Source organism: Nicotiana tabacum, chromosome 20 (assembly GCF_000715075.1).
Source record: "Nicotiana tabacum cultivar K326 chromosome 20, ASM71507v2, whole genome shotgun sequence".
Lineage (NCBI taxonomy): Eukaryota > Viridiplantae > Streptophyta > Magnoliopsida > Solanales > Solanaceae > Nicotiana > Nicotiana tabacum.
Genome location: NC_134099.1, coordinates 146131438 through 146156903, shown reverse-complemented (window position 1 = coordinate 146156903; position 25466 = coordinate 146131438). Strand labels below are relative to the sequence as shown.

The 25466-nt window shown below is 38.5% G+C and overlaps 1 protein-coding gene across 1 annotated transcript; it reads right to left on the bottom strand.

The window, feature by feature from the left end:
- Positions 1-1322: 1322 nt before the first annotated feature.
- On the bottom strand, positions 1323-2902 carry LOC107788852 (hydroxyproline-rich systemin B). The gene is made up of 2 exons (NM_001425859.1): positions 2783-2902; positions 1323-2076 (listed from the first exon to the last, which is right to left on the bottom strand). The coding sequence occupies exons 1-2, from the start codon at positions 2847-2849 to the stop codon at positions 1649-1651; spliced, it is 495 nt and encodes a 164-aa protein (NP_001412788.1). The 5' UTR covers positions 2850-2902; the 3' UTR covers positions 1323-1648.
- Between the last annotated feature and the right edge of the window lie 22564 nt (positions 2903-25466).

Here is a 25466-nt window from a genome sequence, read left to right as displayed (position 1 = left end):
TCTTGGGTCTTTGATCAAGGTCCTAAGATAATTCCCTTATCTTCCAGTTATGGATTTTTTCAAACTGGAAATATGGGGAGTTCAACAATTATCGGTCGAAGTTCAACAATTATTAGAGGGAATTTCAAATGAATGGAGTTTTAAACTTGGGTGATATTCAGAATACTGACTTCGGAAATGAAACAAATATGAGTAGTAGATATCTGCAAGAGTTTTGCAGTAAACCATCGCCAAACAAATTCACCTATATACGTAATAGTCTAGAGCACAGATAGGATAACACTAGGAGTCTTTTGCTTGGTTAAATTAGTAAAATTAAATCTCCACATAAAGTTGAGCATTGCTAAAACAATGTTTATTGTCATCGTTTTCTAAATAATAATAGTACTTGATTAACTTATGTGTGTTAGGCTTTTGTTTTAATGATGAAAAATAATATAATTGATTTTGGTGTAGGGACTCAAAGAAATCAACCAAGATCGAAGAGAAGCAATCAAAGCTGAAGGAATAAATCAATCAGAGATTGATTGAAGCATTCAAAAGGAAAAGAAGCACCGAAGATCCGGCAAAATTATCGATCAGAAGCTATTACTAGAAGGACATACATTTAAGGAGCAAATCCGGCAGCTATCAAGACTTAAAGATGAAAAGCTGTCGAAGTCCACACATCAAGGAAGAGTAACGAGAATTAACCTTATTCTTGGAAAGAATCAATTTTTTCCAATGATCAAATCTCTTCAGTATGAACGGTCTCCTACAAAGTATTTATACGTAACCTTAAGTCGTGGAGAGTCATACTTTGATCAAATTAAACCAATTACCCTCTCTTTGTTCTACTTCAAACAAAAATTGTAGCTCTATTAGATCTGTTATGTAACAAGTTAGAGAAGAAAGAGAGAAAAATATTGGTGACGCATTGTATCAAGAAACGACGAGTGACATAAAAACTGAGATGTTGGTGTAAACTACACCATTCACTTTGTACTCAAGAAACTCAATCACTAAAAGAGAACTCTCTTGCAACCCAATGAGACTGAACTAGGATTCACATTGAATCCGAACCAGTATAAAACTCTGGTGTCTTTAATTCCTGCACTTTACTTCTGCATTTTAATTCTGCACCTCTTAATATCTATTACATCTGGTCGACTAGTTGGAAAACTAGTAAACTTATAAGTAATAATTATTTTTTTAAACAAGCAATTCACCACCCTCTTGTACTTTCAATGTGGGAAGTTATATATTAATATTTTATACGGGATATAACCTGAAATAAGAGATTACAACTATAGGTTAATATATAATAACACATTGATTAGATAAACTAAATAACAAAACTAACTTTCATAATATTAAACAAAACACACACCATCTTAGATTACACGTACATTAGTAATTGTTAATACATCAAACCAAACATCAAACAAGAAATACACATTACAATCCCTACATTAATATTAATTCAGGTTTAACTTATTATCTCAAAACCAAACGTCCCCGCTAAGTTACAACCCTATAGCCATGTTATGAAATAGCTAAGGTTATTCGACCATTATCATAATTGATAAGTGAACTAAAGCAGCTTACAAAGAAATACTAAATAAAAGCTACTTAGTACACATAACACTCTAAACTAGAGATATGAGGCTTAATAGGACTGAAGAGGACGATGACCATCTGCTGGCTTTGGAGAAGGTGGTGATAGAGGCTTACGATTCCAGTATTTTTCATCGGAGCTCGTGTCAAAAATATCTACAAGATCGTGATTAAAAGACGACGAACTGATCAGTTTCCACACATATGAGACAGGCAGAAGGTATGAGATGGACAATTTCTTGAAACTTGCTAATTGGTAATTGTCTGATGAAGTTAGAAATGGAAACAGCTGATTACTGTTTTCCCCTTGAGCAATTGTTGTCATAACGAGTTCAGTGTTTTCAGAGGTTTTCTCATCAGTGCGAGTAGGAGAGACACTGTTGGATACTTCCTTGCTCGGGGGAGATGAAGCTGGAGATGGTGGTGGTAGATTTGTACCCCTTCCATAACCAGATCCTACGTTAAGCCCCTCATGATTTTCTGCAAATCCAGGAAAATAATGTCGTGTCAGTGGTAAAGACCCTTCTACAAGTGCTGTCACATATTTATATATATATAGGGTTTTGCTTCCAAAAAAAAAAAGCGGTGTCATATATGGATAATAGTGATGTTTTTTTTATTTTATTTTGAAATTACACGAAGAAGGAGGAAGGGGGTGGGGGTGGGGGTGGGGGAGGGGTGGGGGCCGGGGGGATCTAGGGGGAGGTGGAAGGGGAATGCTATACTACTAATGGGATTTGGACCCTCCGGCCACCTTAACGGTGGAAGGCAGAGAGCTCACCAAGTGAGCTAGCCCTCAACTGCTCGATGTGCTTGAAATTAATACTGAAAGTAAAACATCATTTTGGGACAAAAAGTAAAGAGATTTAAAACTCACACAACCCACACTCAAATCCATTATAAAGGAAAAATATATAAGTTGTTAAGTGTCTGTATAATTACTAAAACTATCAGATCCCATGCATGCAGCCCGCTTTAAACAAAAGGTGACTAAAATTAAGGTACTAGTACTACAAAATAACAAAAAGAAAGACAGAAAATTGAAATTATAGTTGAATAAAACAGTGGATATCTAGCTTTAATTTCAGTGGTCGTAATGCTAAATTGCATCAATTTTCTTATTCTATTACGAAAGGATATGAATATGCATAAAACAGTCGAGTTGCCAAGGGAAGGAGAATGCTACCTAGCAAAGTTCTTGATACAGCTCTAAAGGGAGAAAGGATAAGGTAGATGAGAAAGAGAGCTCTCATTATGAGAAGCAATTTGGTCGTCAGTTATATTAATATTCGAACTCTTGTTGTGTAAGGGAGAGACGTCTGAAGTCTCTATTTATAGACGGGGAAAAGAAAGCCCTAGTGCGCATTGCAATTAAACCACTTTTTTATCAAACTGTACTTCTTTTAGATCATGTTAATTAGGATGACGTTTACAAATTAATAGGGATAATTTATTATCACCACTCACTGAAAACTGACTGACTTCTTTTTTTGTTGAAAGAAAAATTTTTATTCATCGCCAGACAAAATGTATACATCAGCTAAGGTCAAATAACAGAAAAAATAACAGCACCTATACAACATCTCCTATAAAGCTAAAACTCTATAGCTTATTTACATTTGCCTAATGTTGTTCTTGTTATAAAAATTCCTCTGCCATATCCTATCATCATCCTTCTTTCCTCGATCCAGGCAGTCTCTCATCTGATCACTACTAGAAATTTGGGAATTATCAATCAAAAATTTGCGATCAAAATTAATTGGTCAAAAAAAAGCAACCAACGCTAATGTAGAGAAAATTACTAAATAATTATTTTAAATAATTTACCGACCAAGATTGGTTACTTTTTGGTCGGTAAAGTGGTCAACATGTTGACTGAGCTGATCAGACTTGCTTGGTCAAAGAAATTTGAAATTAGCGACCAATTTTGGTCGCTAATGTGGGACTCAGTTATAACGTTTTAATAATTAGGATCTTGACAAGTCTATCAATCCCTAAAAGAACTTCTTTTAGGGATTGATAAACTTGTCAAGATCCTAATTAGTATATGTAATTTTTCATCAAATATATCTGTATGTAAATTGATTCATCGACTTATAACCTATTAAGATGCATCGCTGAATATTAAAAACAAAACGTCTCGACTTATATCAATTATTCTGTTACAATTTATTCATCGACTTATAACCTAGTGATGAATGAATGTAATTCATTAACTCTGTTACAATACAAATAATGAATACAGTATCATATACTATAACATGCTATATATGTAGTTACAGTAGCACAAAGTGTGTGTGTATATATATACACACACTAACATATACTATAAAAAGTTATATATACATTATAGTATTACAGTGAAGTGTCTATGTGTGTGCATGTGTGTGTGTCTATATATATATAAGAACATGAAGCAGTAGGAACACAGAGTCGGGTTCTTTTAGGTATTGATACACTTGTAAATTGATTCATCGACTTATAACCTACTTAGATGCATCGTTGAATATTAAAAACAAAACGTCTCGACTTATATCAATTAATATGTTATAATTGATTCATCGACTTATAACCTAGTGATGAATGAATGTAATTCATTAACTCTGTTATAATACAAATAATAAATACAGTAGCATATACTATAACATGTTATATATGTAGTTAAAGTAGCACGAAGTGACTGTGTTATATATATACACATACTAACATATACTATAACAAGTTATATATAAGTTATAGTATTACAGTGAAGTATCTGTGTGTGTTTCTATATATATATATATATATATATATATATATATATATATATATATATATATATATATAAGAACATGAAGCGCTAGGAACACAGGGTCGGGTTCTTTTAGGGATTGATACACTTGTAAATCGACCGGTCGTTTTGAGCTCTAACGCGTCGTTCAACAGTTTGAGGCCATGAGCAGCTTCACTTCAGGTATTATAACTTGTACGCATGGTCGGAATTGAATTCTGGGGAATTCAGAGTTGATTTGTAAAGAGAATTCTCATTTCGGAAGCTTTAAGTTGAAAGAATTGACTAAGATTGGATTTTTGAGTAAACGACCTTGGAATTGGGATTCGAAAGTTCCAGCATGTTCGTATGATTATTTCGTACTTAGGCGTATGTCCGGACCGGGTTTTGGAAGACTTGGGAACGTTTCGGCACCTATTGTGGAAGTTAACATTTTTGGAAGAATTTCATAAGTTTGGGTTGAAGTTCATCTCAGTGTTATCAATGTCAGTCTGGGATTCCGAGCCTAGGAATAGCTCCGTATGGTGATTCTGATGTTGGGAGCGCGATTAGAAGTGAATTCGGAGGTCCGTGGGTCATTTTGGAGTCATTTGGCTAAAAGATAGAAATTTGAAGGTTTTTGGAAAAGTTTGGCCGGAAGTGGACTTTCTGATATCGGGGTTGTAATCCGATTCTGGAAGTTGGAGTAGGTCCATAATGTCAAATGTGACGTGTGTGCAAAAGTTGAGGTCAATCGGACGTGATTTGATAGGTTTCGACATCGAATGCAGAAGTTTGAAATTCTAAAGTTTATTAAGCTTGGATTGGAGGTCGATTCATGATTTTAGCGTTGTTTGATATAATTTAAGGCCTCGAGCAAGTCCGTAATGTGTTTTGGGACTCGTTGGTATGATTGGTTTGCATCCTGGGGCCTCAGGTGGATTTCGTATAGTTAACGGATCAAATTCGAAATTTGAAGAAGTATCGAAGCAGCTGGTATCTGGTGTAACTGCACCTGTGAGGTTTTGGCCGCATGTGCGAAGCCGCAGAAGTGGCTAGGAGGGACACAAATGCGGTGCTGGGCCAGAAGTGAAGAGACTGCAGATGCGGTCATGTAGCCGCAAAAGCGGGACCGCACCTGCGGTGGTTGAGGCGTAGAAGCGGAAAGGGCAGCCTGGTGAGAAGCGGCAGAAGCGGGTAGTGGGTCGCACCTGAGGAATCGCAGAAGTGGTCAAGTGACCGCAGGTGCGGAAATGCTGGAGGCAGTGTATTCTTTTAAAATCGGGGGTTGGTCATTTTCCCCCATTTTCACTCGGCGTGGATGATTTTGGAGAGCTTCAAGTGGGGGTTTTTCATCATCAACGACAAGGTAAGCTAACCCCACCTATCTTGAGTTAAATGTATTGATTGTGTATGGATTTTAGCATGTAAATTGGTAGAAACTTGGGGTTTGAGGGAAAACCTAGAAAATTCGTATTCTTGGATTTTGACCATGATTTGGGATATGGAATTAAGAGAAAATCATGTATTTGAGTTCGTGAGTTCATGGGTAAACTTTATCTTCGAGAAATTTTGGAATCCGGGTACGTAGGCCGAAGGGCAATTTTGTCAACCTTTCGATCGGGGTTAGGAATTGTTATAAATTGGATTGTAATGAGTAATTGAACATATATTAATGGATTTGCATAATTATTGGCTATTTTGGATCATTTAGCATCGATTCGAGTCTTCGGAAGGGCGTGGAATGCCGGTTATGGATCTTCGGAGCGAGGTGAGTCTCCTTTCTAACCTTGTAAGAGGGAATTATCCCCATAGGTGAATTAATTGGATTTGTGCTTCTATTTGTGGGGGGGGCTACGTACGCACGAGGTGACAAGAGTCCGTGCGTAGCTACTATTTAGTTTATGTCCGGGTAGTCTAGGACCCAAAAGCATGCTATACTTGGAATAATTGTAATCTTATTGGTAGTTTGAATTGCTTAAATCACATCGAATTAGTGAATAAATTTCTTAAAAGATTAAACTCTATTTTCTTAAATTTTTAAAAGAGAATTGTCTTTTCTTTGGATAATTGTTCCCCGTTGACTTCTTGATTGATTGTCTGTATGTGTTTAATTTCGGAACGGGCCGAACGCCTCGGTAGATTAAATAGATGCATCTATGGTTCACGACATTCGACCCTATGGCAGTGCACAGTTAAATATTGTTGGATCGGGCCGTACGACCTCGGCATGATATGCACATGCCTGTATTGCTTGCTTGAGATATACACATGTTGATATTTGCCTTTCCTAGCCTGAGATAAATTGATAAAGATGATGAAATATAAATCTTTGGAAACCCTTTTATTATTGAGAAGTTGTTTACCTGCTTTCCGGCTTTATGAGCTTATTTTGCTTTATGAAATCCATGATTTCCTCACATTTTTACTATATTATCATTGGACCACTACTAAGTGTCGAAGTCGACCTCTCATCTCTATTTCTTTGAGATTAGAAGGGATACTTACTGGGTACACGTTGTTTTCGTACTCATACTACTCTTGCTGTGCATTTTTGTTGCACAGGTTCATGTGTGGCTAGTGGCGTAACGACGTGGTTGATACGGAGACTTAGGTGAGCTGCATTTGTCGAGACGACCCGCAGCCAACATAGTCCCCTTCAGAGTATGGTACTGTATTTTTTATTTCTGTCCACTTTGTATTCCGGACAGTTACTGTATTTTATTTCCTTCTTAGTAAATGCCCATGCACTTGTGAAACTGGGTCCTTAGGTGATTATGGGGTATCTTGTATTTACTTCCAAACATCTTTTATTTGCATTGTAAAGATTGTCTTTTACTAGTAAAATTGAAGGAAAATCATAATTTTCAAAATTATTAAAACAAGAACTTAATCAAGTATTTTGGTTGGCTTGCCTGACAGTAGTGTTCGGTGCCATCACAACCCTTAGTGGATTATGGGTCGTGACAAAATTGTATCAGAGCAATGTGTTCTCTTAGGTCTCACGAGTCATGAGCAAGTCTAGTAAAGTCTTGTGAATCGGTACAGAGACGTCTGTACTTATCTTCGAGAGGCTACATGACTGTTAGGAGCACCTCCCTTATTGATTCCTCATCGTGCGATTTGATTCCTTGAGTCTTATGCCCTTGTTTCCTTCTTACTCAATCTTACGCGACGCGAACTGCTTGTTATAAATCTAGAATTGAAGAATTATAATGGTACTACAGATGTGGTGCGGGATGTTTCTCCCGGTATAGTTGGTTGGGCTATTGTCGTCGCCTTGCGGAAGAATTTTTCTATCGTTTCGGCTCGGTAGTTGTGCTTCTAAGAGCTTGGAGGCTATGCACAGGTTGCTATGATGCTCACGATTGGTTATCGCACAACATTGTCTTGATGGTAGGATACTTGCCTATATGTTGGGGCGGTGAATGATTCGGAAGGAAGTCTACTCAGTGCACGATTCAGAGGTCTGATATTTCATTTCCGGTGGAGGAAAAAATAATTGGCCTATGAATGTCCAGATTTGGGGTGATGGAGTAACGAGACTTGGTATTTTCGAGTGTGGTGGAATTTTCATCTACGATGTAGTGTCGCCGTCCTCGATTGTATGTGTTAAGTTCGCCGATGTTATGGTCTTCTACAAATTCGCCTTTGGGATAAGATATTGTGAAATAATATTGGAGAAACTACTGTTAGATATCACGAGGTGCAGTGGTTCAGGATTGAATCAGTGTTTCTAATGTTGACGGCTCGAGAAAGATGATCTTCGGATAGGTTTAAAGTTAGTAACGATTTGTGGGTTCAAGTGCTACGAAGATAGATTTTATTTAAGGCAACAAATGAGCAGCAAAGGATGATGAAAGACATATGGGGAGTGTCAGGCAGTGGTTAAAATCTCTAGAAGGCCAAGTATAAGAAGCAAAGGTCGAGTAGTCGATTAAAGAGGTGAGTTCCGCCAAAGTGGGAGAGTGGCGGAGTTGCATATGGGCTTTGTGGTAGAATGACTACGCACCTTAAGGAGAGTTTGGAATGATTTGGGAATTTTAGTGATTGGTGATTGGGGTCTCCAGATTTAATTTGAAGTATGGGCTATTATGCGGCAGGAGATTTGATATGACGGAAAGGAGTTGCTTGAAATGAAAAAGGATACAACATAACTTTGAATTGGAAGGATGTTGTCGCACATTTAATTGATGTCCACGAGGCGTGAATGGACATGTGCATCTAGAGAGTGAGCTCAGACTCAGGATGGGTTATCGATGTTGTAGTGATTGTACCCCGTGCAACAGAGTTGGAAGATATCGACATGTAAATTCCACAAGTGGGTTATCTCCAGTGAGCAGATCGGCGGTCGCATGGTTGGCGAAGCTTCTGCGAAGAATCTATTGGTTATACGACAAAGAGATCGGTCGTGCGAATGCGGTTGATGATTCAGAGTATAAGAAGGGGTTTTACAGAAAGATTTCGAGAATTTTGGCGGTTGATTGCGCAAGGTTATGTCAATAAGAGATAAAGAATCCTAGTGAATTCCAGAGTTGTGTAATAGTGGCTTCAAGCTAAGTGGGAGAGTCCCACCGCCTATGATTGGGTTGCATGGTTAACTACTTGCGAGGTTTCTGGTTATTAGCATATTGATGGTTATTTCAGCTACAGGAAAATAGCATAAGTGGTAATTTAAGCAAAGTAATTGTTAAAGGTGTCCTATGGTTGGCCTTATTGGCTCGTGTTCAAACTTGGGGAAGGATTCAGGATTTATGCCTTGTATAGGTACGAGGTTCAAGGGAGGTGATTCTACCGGGTGCTTCGTCGAGGGGGTATGCATGTGCTAGAAGAATGGTGGGGTTGATTATATTCGGGGCCAAGTCAGAGCGGGTGGCTCTCAATAATGGTCCTAGTGAATTCGAAGTGATAAAGTATGGTGCCTAATGATTTCGAGCCTATAGGTACAGTAAGAATCAAGCTTTGTAGCAGTTTATGAGAAGAGGCCCACAATGTTCTATGATGTTTTGACTTGCAGTGTAACATTTGGGAGGCATGAAATGGTTCGTGGGATTTGAGACAGCATGGTCTCGTGATTCAAGGTCACTCGGGATGAGTGTGAATGGAGTGTGTGATGTGTTGAATGGAGGTATTATTATTTCTAAGGCAATCAAGGATAAATTGGAAGAAGATAGATTGGTTAGCCATAGATGAATTGGCATATTGGTGGTAGTGATCAGTTCCTTCAGCATGATCAAGTTATGCAAGTGATTTGTGACGGTATGTGTGAGGCTTGTCGGCCGTCATAATTGATGTTATTCAAAAGTATTCTACTGTTATAGCCTGTTATGTGTAGGCGGATCCCGGAAGGGCTATGGACGCTTAGACCACTACTTAGAGATTTGCATATTCTACGGTTATGAGAATTCACCTATGTGTTGCTATGGTTCTCCTGAAGTGAGTTAAGTGAAAAGTTTTTATATGATGAAGTGTTAATCTATTAGTGGTTCCAGAGTCATGATAAAAATCGTGTTCTATCGTATATTGGCATGTTATGTACAGTGAGTGGTATGGAATTTGAAGTAAGGATCAAGGTTGCAGTTCGGTGTTGACAAGGATGTCACGAGCTCGGATGAGCAGGAAATGGGTTTCGATGTTTAAAGTAAGTTGGTATTGTTTCAGCGTCACCTGACATCGGTGTTTTGTGAAAAAGGCTTTGCATCCTGGTTAAGGATTTTGATCGCTTTTCAATGTTAGTGCGGCCGATGGTTTGGATGTACATACCTGTTATCGGTTACGAAAGGTTGTGGGAGCATGCCCCACGGGAAGGTTGTATAAGTGTGGCATGTAGCAACTTGATTGATTGAAGAGTTAAACCAAGTATGATTGAGAATTGATGCCTGAAGGGCACTCGGTTTATTGGGTTGTGGATTGTGGAGGATTACTCCAGTTATGATGGTTGTTCTTGGGTGTTATGAGAAAAAGGGGGTGATTATGGACCTTTGAAAGGTTATTAGCTTAGTTCAGTGCGATCAGAATCAGCTTGAGGTCTGTGTATGGATTTAAATGTGAATATGGACTCTATATCAGGCCAGATGTGTTCATTTTAGTAATACGCTCCTTATGGAAGAGTAGTCGGGGTGTTATTTCGTCGTCAACTATTTCATGTAATGATATATTGCGCCGTGTGAGTTGTGAGATGGCTTGGTGAATTTCTTATGTTTTGAGGTTCCACGTAGAGATGATGTTATATGAGCAAAATGGCTCTTAAGATTCAGATCGTATATCATACCTCAGTTGTGCTTGAGTTTGTAGCTTATAGCGTTATATGTCTCCCCAGGGATGATATTATGCACTTAGCGTGCTTGTGACTGACATTCGGTATCTTGTTGTAATGAGCAATCTAGCTCGGTGTGTATCTCCTTATGTGAATTTATGTGTGGATCGGGTGGCAGGCCGCCATGGTTATGTTGTTTAGATCGGGTTGCGCGCCGCAATAGTGTGATGTTGAGTATAATTCCCTATATCTATTTTTATGTGTTTTGTTTCCTATTTTTCCGAGGAAAACTCTTATTAGCTGTGTGAGTTGAGTAGTCCCTTCCAGAGTTTGTTTTCCTTTTGCATCACGTTCGAATTGGTAGCCTATTGGCACATTATGGCATCATATGAGACTTTTGATTATGTCCGGGGTGGCTTATTGCCTAAGCAATTCGTACTGGGTGAGACGAGATCATTGGATTTAGGATCAGTGCAATCTGATTATATGAAGTATATTAAGGAGCTAAGACCATTATTTGGTTCAAAATGAGGTGATGGTTCTTGTCAGGAGTATAGACCTAATGATTTGTTGATTCGGCAGTTAGTTATGAATTTCTACACATCTCATCTGTCGTGGCGGTATTGTAAGAGTTAGAGCAAGACCTATGTTATGATGACCCGACCAGTCGTCTCATGCATTACCACTCCATTTCCCTTATTTCTGCTTCTTATTGCTTTATCTATCGGTTCTATATGTGATCGGGTTGGTTGGCTCGGGTTTGGAAAATATTTGGTAAGGTTTGAGACACTTAGTCTCTTTTGAGGAAGTTTAAGTTGGAAAAGTCAACCGGATGTTGACTTATGTGTTAGAGGGCTCGGATGTGAGTTCCGATTGTTTGGATAGCTTCGGGAGGTGATTTGGGACTTAGGAGCATGATCGGAATAAGTTTTGGAGGTTCGGAGTAGATTTAGGCTTGAATTGGTGAAGTTGATACTTTAGGGATTTCTGGTTGATAGGTGAGATTTTGATATATGGGTCGGAATAGAATTCCAAGAGTTGTAGTAGTTCTGAGGTATCATTTGGGAGGTGTGTGCTAAATTTAAGGTCATTCGGACGTGATTTGGTTGGGTTTTTTATCAAAAGCATAATTCGGAAGATTTTGGAAACTTAGGCTTGAATCCGATGTGTTTTGGTTGATTCGATGTTGTTTGATTTGTTTTGAAGATTAGTACAAGTTTGAATAAAGTTTTGGAATATGTTGGTGCTTTTGGTTGAGGTCTCGGGGGCCTCGGGGTGATTTCGGATTGTTGACGGAGAAATTTGGAATTTTGGTGAGCTGCAAATTTTTGCTGCTTCTGGTATTTCTGCACCTGCAGATTGGGGACCGCAAGTGCAATCTCGCAGATGCGTGGAAGGGAGCCGCAAAAGCGGAATGGAGCTAAGGAGGAAGGAAACTGTAGAAGCGGTTAGTGGATCGCATCTGCGATAGCGTAGGTGCGGCTGGTGCATCACAGATACGGATCGGGGCAGAATAAGTGAAAACCTCAGAAGCGGTTCTTTGTCGCAACAGTACCTCAAAAGCGGGTATACGGCAGCAGATGCAAAAATGCCTGGGCCAGAAGGTATAAATTGTGTCCTTCGCGATTTTTGAGATATTTCACCATTTTAAAGTCATCTTTAGAGCTTTTTGGACGATTTTGAAGAAGGATTTCAAGGGAACTTCATTGAGGTAAGGATTTTGGACCTAAAACTCGTTCCTATGGTATTATTTCACGGATTAGAGCCATAATTAATGGAAATTAAGGGTTAAAATTGGGGAAATTAGGGCTTGGTATTGGAGACCTAGACTTGAGGATTTGATGTACCTATTGTGGTCGGATTTTGGTACTTTTGATATGTATGAACTCGTGGGGAGATAAGGAATCCATTGATGTGAATTTTATCGAATTTCGAGACGTGGGCCCGGGGGTCGGGTTTTGGTAATTCTGGGATTTGTGTCGTATATTGATTATTTTCGCTTGGGGCTTTGTTCCCTTAGCATATTTGTATGCCGTGATTCTGATTTTGGATAGATTTGATGTGAGTGGAGGCCGATTCGAGAGGCAAGGGCGTCGTGGGCTAGAGATTTGATCGGATTGAGGTGAGTAATGATTGTAAATGATGTTCTGAGGGTATGAAACCCCGGATTTGCACATCATTGTGCTATATTGAGGTGACGCACACGCTTGATGACGAGCGTGAGGGCCTGCACTATTGGGGATTGTGACTTAGTCCGTCCCGAATGACTATTTTATCGCGTATTTGACTGAAATCTATTTGTTGTCATCATTATTTGGGCTGAATTCCATATTTGGGCCTCACGCTAACTATTTGAACCCTTAGGGGATTGTTACTAATATTTCCTCACTATTATGACTTTATACTTGAACTCAGTCATGTTATTATTCTACTGTTTTCATAACTCAGCCATGTTTACTCTGTTTTTAACACTTAAATGATATTTTAAATGATATTCTGGGCTAAGCATCGTGTTTTACTGTTGCCCGAGTGGCTTGTGAGATTCTAACTTAGTAAGGCCGAAGGCCTATGTTATGAGGAAACACCTGATTATTATTGTGAGGCCGAGTGCCTGAGATTTGTACGCCACGAGGTGGCTTGTTGATATGGGGCCGAAAGCCTAGTGATGATGCCATGAGATGGCTTGATATTGTGCTTGGGCTGTAAGGGGTCCCTCCAGGAGTCTGCACACCCCCAGTGAGCGTGGGTACACATCGTGATGTAAGATATAGCCCGAGGAGCTGGTGTTGTTGTGAGATATTGCCCGAGGGGCGGATTTGTTGATATTGTGCCCGAGGGGCAAACCTTTATGTGTTTATCTTTCCTTAATTTCCTATCATGTACCTGCTTAATTATTGAAAAAGGCTTTCATGAAGTTTACTTTGAACAAAAATGACTTTTACATATCTTTTACTGAGTTACTGTTTTTACTGGTTTTACTGCTTCATTATTGCATGTAATGTGCCTTATGTGACTTCCTGCTTTCAGTCTTTATTTATGATTATTACTCACTGAGTTGGAGTACTCACTTTACTCCCTACACCCGTGTGCAGATTCAGCGTTGCTGATCCTACCAGTACGAGTTGAGAGCTCCCGACAGACTTCGGAGTCCACGAGGTAGCTGTTTGGCGTCCGCAGTCCTGTGTTTCTCCCCCTTTTATCATTCTATCTCTTGTTAGACATTTTGTAATAGCTTATAGACTTTTCATACTTGTATTAGGATTGATAGATGCTCATGACTAGTGACACCCCGGTATCGGGCTGTGTTGGGTTATTCTTCTGCATATTTGTACTATTGACTGTTTAAACTCTGGATTATTTTATCATGCTTTAGACTTGAATCTTATTGTTTAATTGCTTAAAACTGGAAGAAGTGTCGGCTGGCCTTGTCTTCACGAGAGGTGCCATCACGACCGGGTCCAGGTTTAGGGTCGTGACATATGTATGTCATGAGGTGCAATGGGAGCATCAGATTCGTGGAATTTTGACTAATTTGATCAGAGAATATTATTGTGGTCCTGTAAGTAAAGTGGTGCAAGGTATGAATTCAGCTAAGGTATGCAGTCATGTTTTGGTGTTGCGTGTAGTTATTGATACGATGAGCGTATGTTGGAGCAGGCCTGGCAGAGAATTCTGGATGTTGGAATTGGGCTCTAAGGATTATTTGCTTAAGTGAAAAAGGACATCTTCAGATTGATCGAGCTAGGGTGCCTAGCTGAGTTGTGGTAACACGGGTAGGTGCTCGAGGAGTTAAACAGTGATTTCGGACAACTCCACCGCAGTTTTTAGCACGTTCAAGGACGAACGTATGTTTAAGCGGGAGAGAATGTAACGACCCGACTGGTCGTTTTGAGCTCTAGCGCATCGTTCAACCGTTTGAGGCCATGACCAATTTCACTTCAGGTATTATGACTTGTACGCATGGTCGGAATTGAATTCCGGGGAATTCGGAGTTGATTTGGAAGAGAATTCTCATTTCGAAAGCTTTAAGTTGAAAGAATTGACTAAGATTGGGTTTTTGAGTAAACGACCTCGGAATTTGAATTCGAAGGTTCCAGCAGGTTTGTATGATGATTTCGAACTTAGGCGTATGTCCAGATCGGGTTTTGGAAGACCCGGGAACGTTTCAGCACCTAATGTGGAAGTTAGCATTTTTGGAAGAATTTCATAAGTTTGGGTTGAAGTGCATCTCAGTGTTATAAATGTCCATCTGGGATTCTGAGCCTAGGAATAGCTCCGTATGGTGATTCTGGTGTTGGTAATGCGATCGAAAGTGAATTCGAAGGTCCGTGGTTCATTTTGGAGTCATTTGGCTAAAAGATAGAAATTTGAAGGTTTTTGGAGAAGTTTGACCGGAACTGGACTTTTTGATATCGAGGTCGGAATCCGATTCTGTAAATCGGAGTAGGTCCGTAATGTAAAATGTGACGTGTGTGCAAAAGTTGAGGTCAATCGGACGTGATTTGATAGGTTTCAACATCGAATATAGAAGTTTGAAATTCTAAAGTTCATTAAGCTTGGATTGGAGGTCGATTCATGATTTTAGCATTGTTTGATATTATTTAAGGCCTCGAGCAAGTCCGTAATGTGTTTTGGGACTGGTTGGTATGATTGGTTTGCATCCTGGGGCCTCAGGTGGATTCCGTATAGTTAACGGATCAAATTCGGAATTTGAAGAAGGATCGAAGCAGCTGGTATCTGGTGTAACTGCACCTGCGAGGTTTTGGCCGCAGGTGCGGAGCCGCAGAAGCTGCTAGGAGGGACACAGATGCGGTGATGGGCCAAAAGTGAAGAGACCGCAGATGCGGTCATGTAGCCGCAGAAGCGGGACTGCACTGCGGTGGTTGAGGCGCAGAAGCGGAAATGACAGTCTGGTGAGAAATCGCAGAAGCGAGTAGTGGGTCGCACCTGCGGAACCGTAGAAGGGGTCAAGTGACCGCAGGTGCGGAAATACTGGAGGCAGTGTATTCTTTTAAAATCAGGGGTTGGTCATTTTCCCCCCATTTTCACTCGGTGTGGACGATTTTGGAGAGCTTCAAGTGGGGGGTTTTTCATCATCAACGACAAGGTAATCTAACCCCACCTATCTTGAGTTAAATGTATTAATTGTGTATGGATTTTAGCATGTAAATTGGTAGAAACTTGGGGTTTGAGGGAAAACCTAGAAAATTCGTATTCTTGGATTTTAACCACGATTTGGGGTATGGAATTAAGAGAAAATCATGTATTTGAGTTCGTGAGTTCATGGGTAAACTTTATCTTTGAGAAATTTTGGAATCCGGACACGTGGACCCGATGGCAATTTTGTCAACCTTTCGATCGGGGTTAGGAATTGTTATAAATTGGATTGTAATGAGTAATTGAACATATATTAATGGATTTGCATAATTATTGGCTAGTTTTGGAGCATTTAGCATCGATTCGAGTCTTCGAAAGGGCGTGGAATGCCGTTTATGGATATTCGGAGCGAGGTGAGTCTCCTTTCTAACCTTGTAAGAGGGAATTGTCTCCATAGGTGAATTAATTGGATTTGTGCTTCTATTTGTGGGGGGCTGCATACGCACGAGGTGACGAGAGTCCGTGCGTAGCTACTATTATATTTAAGTCCGGGTAGTCTAGGACCCAAAAGCATGCTATACTTGGAACAATTGTAATCTTATTGACAGTTTGAATTGCTTAAATCACATCGAATTAGTGAATGCATTTCTACAAAGATTAAACTCCATTTTCTTAAATTGTTAAAAGAGAATTGGCTTTTCTTTGGATAATTGTTCCCGTTGACTTCTTGATTGATTGTTTGTGTGTGTTTAATTTTGGAACGGGTCGAACGCCTCGATAGATTAAATATATGCATCTATGGTTCGCGCCATTCGACCCTTTGGCAGTGCACGGTTAAATATTGTTGGATCAGGCCGTACGACCTCGGCATGATATGCGCATGCTTGTATTGCTTGCCTGAGATATACACATGTTGATATTTGCCTTTCCTGGCCTGAGATAAATTGATAAAGATGATGAAATATAAATATTTGGAAACCTTTTATTATTGAGAAGTTGTTTACCTACTTTCCGGCTTTATGAGCTTATTTTGCTTTATGAAATCCATGATTTCCTCACATTTTTACTATATTATCAATGAACCACTATTAAGTCTTGATGTCGACCTCTCGTCTCTACTTCTTCGAGATTAGAAGGGATACTCACTGGGTACACGTTGTTTTCATACTCATACTACACTTGTTGTGCATTTTTATTGCACAGGTTCATGTGTGGCTAGTGGTTTAGTGGCATAGCGGCGTGGTTGATACGGAGACTTAGGTGAGCTGCATTTGTCGAGATGACCCGTAGCCAGCAGAGTCCTCTTCAGAGTATTGTACTATATTTTTCATTTCTGTCCACTTTGTATTCCGGACAGTTACTGCATTTTATTTTCTTCTTAGTAATGCTCATGCACTTGTGACACCGGATCCTGGGATGATTATTGGGTGTCTTGTATTTACTTCCAAATATTCTTTTATTTACATTGTAAAAATTGTCTTTTACTAGTAAAATTGAAGGAAAATCATAATTTTCAAAATTATTAAAACAAGAACTTAATCAAGTATTTTGGTTGGCTTGCCTGACAGCAGTGTTTGGCGCCATCACGACCCTTAGTGGATTTTGGGTCGTGACAGATACACTTGTAAATTGATTCATCGACTTATAACCTACTCAGATGCATCGTTGATTATTAAAAAACAAAACGTCTCGACTTATATCAATTAATTTGTTATAATTGTTTCATCGACTTATAACCTAGTGATGAATGAATGTAATTCATTAACTCTGTTATAATACAAATAATGAATACTATTATATCAATTGATAGAATAATATTATATTGGTTTATCAATTACAATATAGTTTATGCGTGTGTATGAAATTACTCATATACTTAAATATAGCTTAAAAATTCCTTTACATACATGCTATTATAATCTATTAAAAGTAATTACCTAGTTAATATAATTTTTTTTAAGGATTATGCTTATAGTTTATAATTATTCATAATAATTGTAGTTAAATAAAATAAATATCTATAGCTAATAAGAATTTTTGTATAGCTTATAATATTTAAAAACCAAAAAATAAAAAAAAAATTATATATAGCGACCAACGTTGGTCGCTTTTTCTAAAACCAGACTCAAAAACGGGTCCCCCCTTCATTTCTCTTATTTTCTTTCTCAAAATTTCCCCAACACTCTCTCAACACCTTCCCCTCCTCTTCTCTATTTCCCTCACACAAATCTCATTCCCCCACCCCGCGCCACCACTGCGACCGCCGTTACGCCGCCGCCGACTGCCGCTGCCCACGCCACAACTGCCGCCACCCCTCTCTCTCCTTCTCCACCTAAAAAAACCTAGGTTTGAATTATAACCTTGAATCTTTGTTATTTCTGGTTTTTGTTTCAATTATTTCAATATTGTAGTTCATTGTTTCAATTAGTGTTTCAATTCTTTGAACATTGTATTTTATTAAGGATTAGGGTTTAGGTCTTGTTTTAATTAGTTTTGTTAATTAATTTTATTAACTAGTTAGTTTAACTAGTGTTGAATTTAGTTTAGTTAGATTTGAATTATACGTTGTATTGTCTTGATAGTTTAGTTAGAATTTAGGGTTTAAGATATGAATTGAACCTTTAGGATATGAATTGGACTTTTAGTTTATGAATTGAACTTTTAGTTTATAAATTGAGTATTTTAGGATATCAATTGGACTTTTAGTTTATGAATTGAACTTTTAGGATATGATTTGGACTTTTAGTTTATGTATTGAAATTATGAATTGGACTTGTAGTTTATAAATTGTAATTTTAGGATATGATTTGAACTTTTAATTTATGAATTGAACTTTTTGGATATGAATTGAACTTTTAGTTTATAAATTGAAATTTTAGGATATGAATTGAACTTTTAGTTTATAAATTGAGTATTTTAAGATATGAATTGGACTTTTAGTTTATGAATTGAAATTTTATTGTATGAATTGAACTTTTTGGATATGAATTGAACTTTTAGTTTATGAATTGAACTTTTAGTTTGTAAATTGAAAATTTAGGATATGAATTAAAATTTTAGGATATGAAATTAATTAACTAAAAAAAGATTAGGATATGAATTAACTAAATTAATTTGTTCTTGTTTTATTTGTATAGATGGAACATTGTACTTGGATGTACAATAGGAATTATCCTAATCGGCGGGGATTGCAGGAGGATTTTGTAGAAGGGGTTGATGACTTTATAGACATGCAATGTCACTTCCACCCTACCGAAATGAAGGAGTAATTATGTGCCCTGTGTTAGGTGTGACTGTATGAAGTTTGGAAAATCGGAGGAAGTTAAGCTTCATCTTTATAGGTAGGGGTTTATAGCAAATTACTTTGTGTGGACTAATCATGGAGAGATCGATGGTAGCCATGAGATATTTCATAACATGGTTGTGGGTGAAAGTAGTAGGTCGGTGGAGAATACAAATCATGATTCTAGAATTCATGATATGGTTGCGGATGCTTTTGGAATGCACTTAGGGGGTGAGCCCAATGAAAATTTCAAACAAACTCCTAATGATGACACAAAACGTTTTTAGGAAAAGTTATTGGAAGCTAGTCGTCCACTACGTAAAAGAAGTCCGCACTCTAAGCTGTCTGTTGTAGTTAGATTACTAAGTATCAAATCTGATTGGAATATTTCTCAAGCAACCATGGACTCTTTCATTGACCACATGAGTGAACTAGTTGACCCTAATATCAAATCACCTGGTGATTTCTATAAGGCAAAGAGATTAGTTTCTAAGTTAGGACTTTCGTCAATAAGAATTGATTGCTGTGAAGATGGTTGCATGCTATATTATAAAGATGATGCAACTTTAAACAGTTGTAAATTTTGCGAAAAGCCTCGTTTCAAGAGGCTTTCCAGCGGGAATATGGTCGCTATCAAGTCGATGCATTATTTACCTCTTATACCTAGGTTAAAGAGGTTATATGCGTCAATGTGTTCTGCTCCTCATATGAGATGTCACTTTGAAAATAGAAGTCCACCTGGTGTTATGTGTCATCCTTCAGATGGAGAAGCTTGGAAGCACTTTGATAGGACATATCCAGATTTTGCTAGTGAACCAAGGAACATTCGGTTAGGTCTGTGTGCGGATGGTTTTCTGTATCTGTGACACCATATTTATGTTGGCCTATTTTTCTTACACCTTATAATTTACCACCCGAGTTATGCATGACTAGTTCATATATATTCTTAAATTGTATTATCCCCGGTCCATGTAATCCGAAAAGTTTGATTGATGTATATTTGCAACCTTTTGATTGATGAGCTAAAACAATTGTGGTACGATGGTGTTGAAACATATGACATATCAACCAAGAAGAATTTCAATTTGCGTGCTAATTTAATGTGGACAATTAATAATTTTCCTGGGTATGGAATGTTGTCTGGATGGATAACTACTGGGAAGCTAGCTTGTCCTTACTACATGGAAAATAGTAAAGCGTTTACTTTGAAACATGGCCGAAAGCAATCATGGTTTGATTGTCATCGTCAATTCTTGCCTCCTGATCATGAGTTTAGAAGGATGAAAAATGCATTCAAAAATAATAAAATGGAATATGATTCTCCACCTCCGATACTTTCAGGTGAGGAAGTTTGGGAGAGGGTCCAGAACTTCAGTAAAGTTACTGAAGCTCCACCTTATAGATTCCCCGGATACGGTGTTACTCATAATTGTATGAAACAGAGTATATTTTGGGAGTTGCCTTATTGGAAGGATAATCTTCTTCGTCACAACCTTGGTGTCATACATATTAAGAAAAATTATTTTGAAAATTTGTTCAACAGAGTGATGGATGTTAAAGGTAAGATATAGGATAACCCGAGGGCTAGAATGGACTTACAAGAATATTGCAGGCAGCTTGAATTATACTTGGAGACAGAAAATAATGGTAAGATATTCAAGCCCAAAGCAAGTTACATATTCACTTTGGAGGAAAGACGGCAAATTTGTGATTGGGTAACGAAATTGAAGATGCCTGAGGGTTATGCGCTGAATCTTGGAAATAAAGTTGATATGGAGGTAGGGAAGTTGAGCCATTTGAAAAGTCATGACTGTCATGTTTTCATGGAGACCTTAGTGCCTATTGCATTTTGTGGTTTGCCTGAAAGAATCTGGAAACCCATCACAAAGATTAGTTTGTTTTTCAAAGACTTGTGTTCTTCCACATTAAGGGAAGAAAACCTACTCCGGATAGATCAAAACATTCACATAACTTCTACTAAGATGGAAAAGATATTCCCATGTGATTTGTTTGATGTGATGGAACACCTATCAATCTACCTTGTACATGAGGTACGACTTGGAGGGCCTGTTCAATGCAGATGGATGTATCCTTTTGAGAGGTAATATTATAAGTTTGATGTAATTTTCTATTTTATTTGAATGTTCTTGGATAACCTAAAATTATGTAGGACAATTGGCAAATGCAAACAATTTGTTAAGCATAAGAATAGGATTGAAGGATCTATATGCGAAGCTTATCTTGTAAAGGAAACTGCTCATTTTTGTTCTTATTATTTTTAGAGTAATGTGCCATGTGGTAGGAATAGGCCCAATAGGCACACGGTCAAATGTGTGAATGATCCATTATATCCGCCTATGTCCATATTCAATCAACCAAGCTGATGTTCTAAGGTTCTTAGAAAGAGAAGTTTGAGTGATATGGAGTACAAGTCAGCTACACTTCATGTGTTGCTAAATTGTCCCGAAGTTGTACTATTTCTCAAGTAAATATTAATTTAGTAGTTATCAAAATATAAAATTTACTATGACTACATCTCAATGCAACTACTAAAAATATTTGACGTGTCACAGTCTTCGTGGGTCAATTTGGCCATGATGTTGTATATACGAGATTTGATACGTGATTCAAACAATTTGTAAGTTTATCCTTATAATATTCTAACACTATCTACCTTATGAATTTTTTTAACAATATGTAGGTAAATGATCCAAATAATGGTGTAAATCTATTTTTGAAAGATATATCTTAGGGACCTAGGCTTCAGGTCACAACAATGTCTCAGTATGTTGTAAATGGTTATAAGTTTCATATAGAGGATTGCTCTAAAAATAAAAATAGCTGCAACAACGGGGTGTGGGTTCAAGGTGGTGATGGCAACCAAGTTGGAGATATTGATTGTTATGGTTGGCCATATAAGAAATTGATACTCTTTAAATGCAAGTGGTTTGACCCAAATCCAACAAGAGGTACAAGAGTACACAATCAATACAACATAAGTGAGGTTAATCATACGAGGGAGTATGATCGCTATGATCCTTTCATAATTGCACATAATGTTAGGCAAGTGTATTATGCTTCTTATCCATTGCGGCGGAATAAGTCCGATTGGTGGGTTGTAATAAAAACTAAGCCTGTAGGTAGGGTGAAAGTCGAGAATGTGTTAGATGTTGCATATCAAAACGATATCTCCAGTGTTCACCAAATAGTGGACGAACTTTTAGAAAATGATTTGGAACATCCTGAACACATATTTGAAGAAGTTGATATAAATGAAGTAACAATTATAGAAAATGAGGAAGAAGAATCAAATGATGAAGCCCAAACTAGCGAGGAAGAAGAATTCTCGGACGAGGAACAATATGTCGATGAGCTTTAAAAAGTTGGTTTCTTTAATAACTCTCATTTTATAGCTAATTTCTTATATGTTTCAATCTAAATATGTATTATATTATGCAGATGACAGGCAAGGGTCGAGGTAACAATGACTCTACTGGTTCTCGAGGTCGAGAAAAGGCTAGGAAGGCAAAGAAGAGGGTAGAAGATAATACTCCATCTTTTCCACCCTCTTCAGAGATGCCTATGCCTATGTAGGTCTTATCCTACACCCCAGGGCTATTCTGAGCTGCCACAACATTATGAGCCCTACACCTTCGTGAAGACACCAGGTCTTTCATCACAGGGCCATAGGACTATACGTCCGGCATACAGCCCAGCTGCCTCACGACCACGTGGATCGCAGCCATCTGCATCGCATGGATCGCATCCATCCATGTCACATCCACATGGATCACATCCATCCGTGTCACAGCCACTCGGGTCACAGACATCAGTATCATAGCCACCTGTAGTCCATCAAGCTATGTCGCAGTCACAGGGATCACAACCATCTTCATCAACGACTCCATCTATTTCAGGCTTTCGCCTGCGAGATAGTAACTCTGACCCCCTCTCCCCACACCTTCCACACATGCCTCTGATATACATGCTTCAGATCATGATGTTGATGATGACTAGGAGGTGCATTATGATCAATATGGTTGGATCATCATAGTCCCTGAGGGTGATGGGTAAGAGTTATTTGTTATTTTTACGTTTATTGTTTTGTACAGTTTGTACTAAGATATTAATGTGTTTTTTTTTGTTAAATTGCAGGTTCATCCCAAGTAATATTACTATGAAGATAATCACCAAAACCACTAGAAAGCTTTATGATGGCCCTTATGCGGCTTGAAGTGAATTCCCATTCTCGCTGAAGAAGCAAATTTTCAATCAATTTAAGGTATAAATGTTCTTTTAAGCAGTATAATTATTTATATTTATGATATTTCCATATAATATTTAACTTTTAAAATACAGAGCAAGTGTATATGGGAACACCGCTATAGCGCGAAAGTGGCTGCAAATTTTCATTACAAAACTCGCAAGCGATTGTCGCATAGTTTCTCCAAAGCTAGAAAGTTGAACCATAAGACTGACTGGTTGCTTCAGAATTTATGGGAGGATTTTCAAAGGCAATGTCTTACCGTAAAGTTCTTAGAGAAGAGCGAAAAAGGAAAGAAAGCTCGCGCATCTGAGAAGGAAGGCTCCTTGCACACTGGAGGTGCGATCAACCTAGGGACAACAAAAAGAAGATTGGTACTTAATTATTTAATTTATTTTAATTTTCAAAGTATATCTATTATGTTTATTAACTAAAATTTATGAGTTTTCGTGACGACCCAAAGGGTCATCACCTATTTTTAATTGCATTCTGTGCTTTCGAGGCCTTGAAAACCTCATTTAGAGTTACCTCGATTTGCATGCGCATTCCGGGCGCGCAACCGGAAAGCTTAAATATGAAATTCTGTGAAAATGATGAAATTTGAGTTTAACATGAATAAATTTGACTTCGGTTAATATTTTGGATAAAAAAATCCGGATCCATGATTTGACGGTCCCGGAGGGTCCGTAGGAAAATATGGGACTTGGGCGTATTCCCGGAATCGAATTTCGAGGTCCCAAGCCCGAGAAATGAATTTTTAAGTAAAATTATTTTCTGAAAATGTTTAAGGAATTTTGAAATGCAATCTGATTAGAAAGCGATGGTATCGGGCCCGTATTTTGGTTCCGGCGCCCGGTACAGGTCTTATATATGGTTTAAGTCATTTCTGTAAAATTTGGTTGAAAACGGAGTCCGCTTGACGTGATTCGGACCTAAATTGCTAAAGTTGATGTTTTATGAAGTTTGAGAAAAATCCTTTGATTTTAGGGTTTGATTCATTGTTTTTGAGGTTATTTTGGCGATTTGATCACATGGATAAGTTCGTATGAAGTTGTTGAGTTAGTACATGTGTTTGGTTAGGGGCCTCGAGGGCTCGGGTGTGATTTGGATGTGTTTCGGAGGGTTTCAGACTTAAAAATTGTTGCAGGTTTCTCAATTGTTGGGTTTCTGGTACTTCCTTCTTCGCGTTCGTGGGAGTACCCACGCGAATGCGATGGGTTAATTGTTGCTGAAGGAATTTCCTTCTATACGAACACATAGCTCAGGTCGTGAACGCGAGGCTTTGGGGGGGGGGATAACCCTTCGCGAACGCGGTCCTGGCCACGCGGACATGAAGGTTAAATGGGCCTGGGCAGGGGGTGGGGTAGTTGTCTTACGCAAATACGAACCCTTGGACGCGAACGCGAGGGCTCGAGGGATTACTCTCCACGAATGCGAGCCCGTGTACGCGAATGCGAAGGCTCACCCAGTCTGACCATCGTGCACGCGAAGGGTCAGTCGCGAGCGCGAAGGGCATTTTCGCTCAGTGATTTTAAAAAGGCCAAAAACAGAACACTTTCGGGATTTTATAAAAATTTCACAAACCTCTTCTTCTCCAAAGCACTTAGGCAATTTTTGAAGCTTCTTTTCACCATACTCTCTTGGGTAAGTAATCTTTAACTTGTTTTCTTCATTTTTCATCAACACCCACTAGATTTTTAGGCCTAAAACATGTAATTAAGGGTAGAAATTAGGGATTTGGGTAGAGTTAGGGCTTTTTGATTATTTGTGATCTAGACCTCGTTTTGGGGTCGGATTTGAAAACAAATTATATATTCGGGCTTGTGGGCGAATGGGTGATCAGATTTTGGTCCGAACCTCGTGTTTTGAACAAGCGGGCCCAGGGTCGATTTTTGGGATTTTGGGAAGAATGATTGGAAAGTTATAAGTGAACATTGGAATTGGATTGTTTAGCACTTATTGATGATATTGAGTCAATTATGTATAGATTCGATTGGGTTGGAACCGAATTTGAGAGGAAAAGTGGTGTTCGAGGCTTGAGTTGGCCGTGAAAGTTCGAGGTAAATGTTCGGTCTAACCTCAACTTGAGGGATTAAGAGTTGAGTCATATTTGCTACTTGCTTCTTGTTGAGTGCGACGTATAGGCATGGTGACAAGTATCTATTCGTTGCTGTCGAAAATGAACGTGAGTCTTAAATTTGAACGTTGTTGTGCTCTTAGA

Coding starts and splice junctions, on each gene's coding strand:
- LOC107788852 (NM_001425859.1), bottom strand. CDS start 2,849: ATGAGAGCTCTCTTTCTCATCTACCTTATCCTTTCTCCCTTTAGAGCT. Junction 2,077..2,782: donor TGTATCAAGAACTTTGCTAG/GTAGCATTCTCC, acceptor CTGGATTTGCAG/AAAATCATGAGGGGCTTAAC.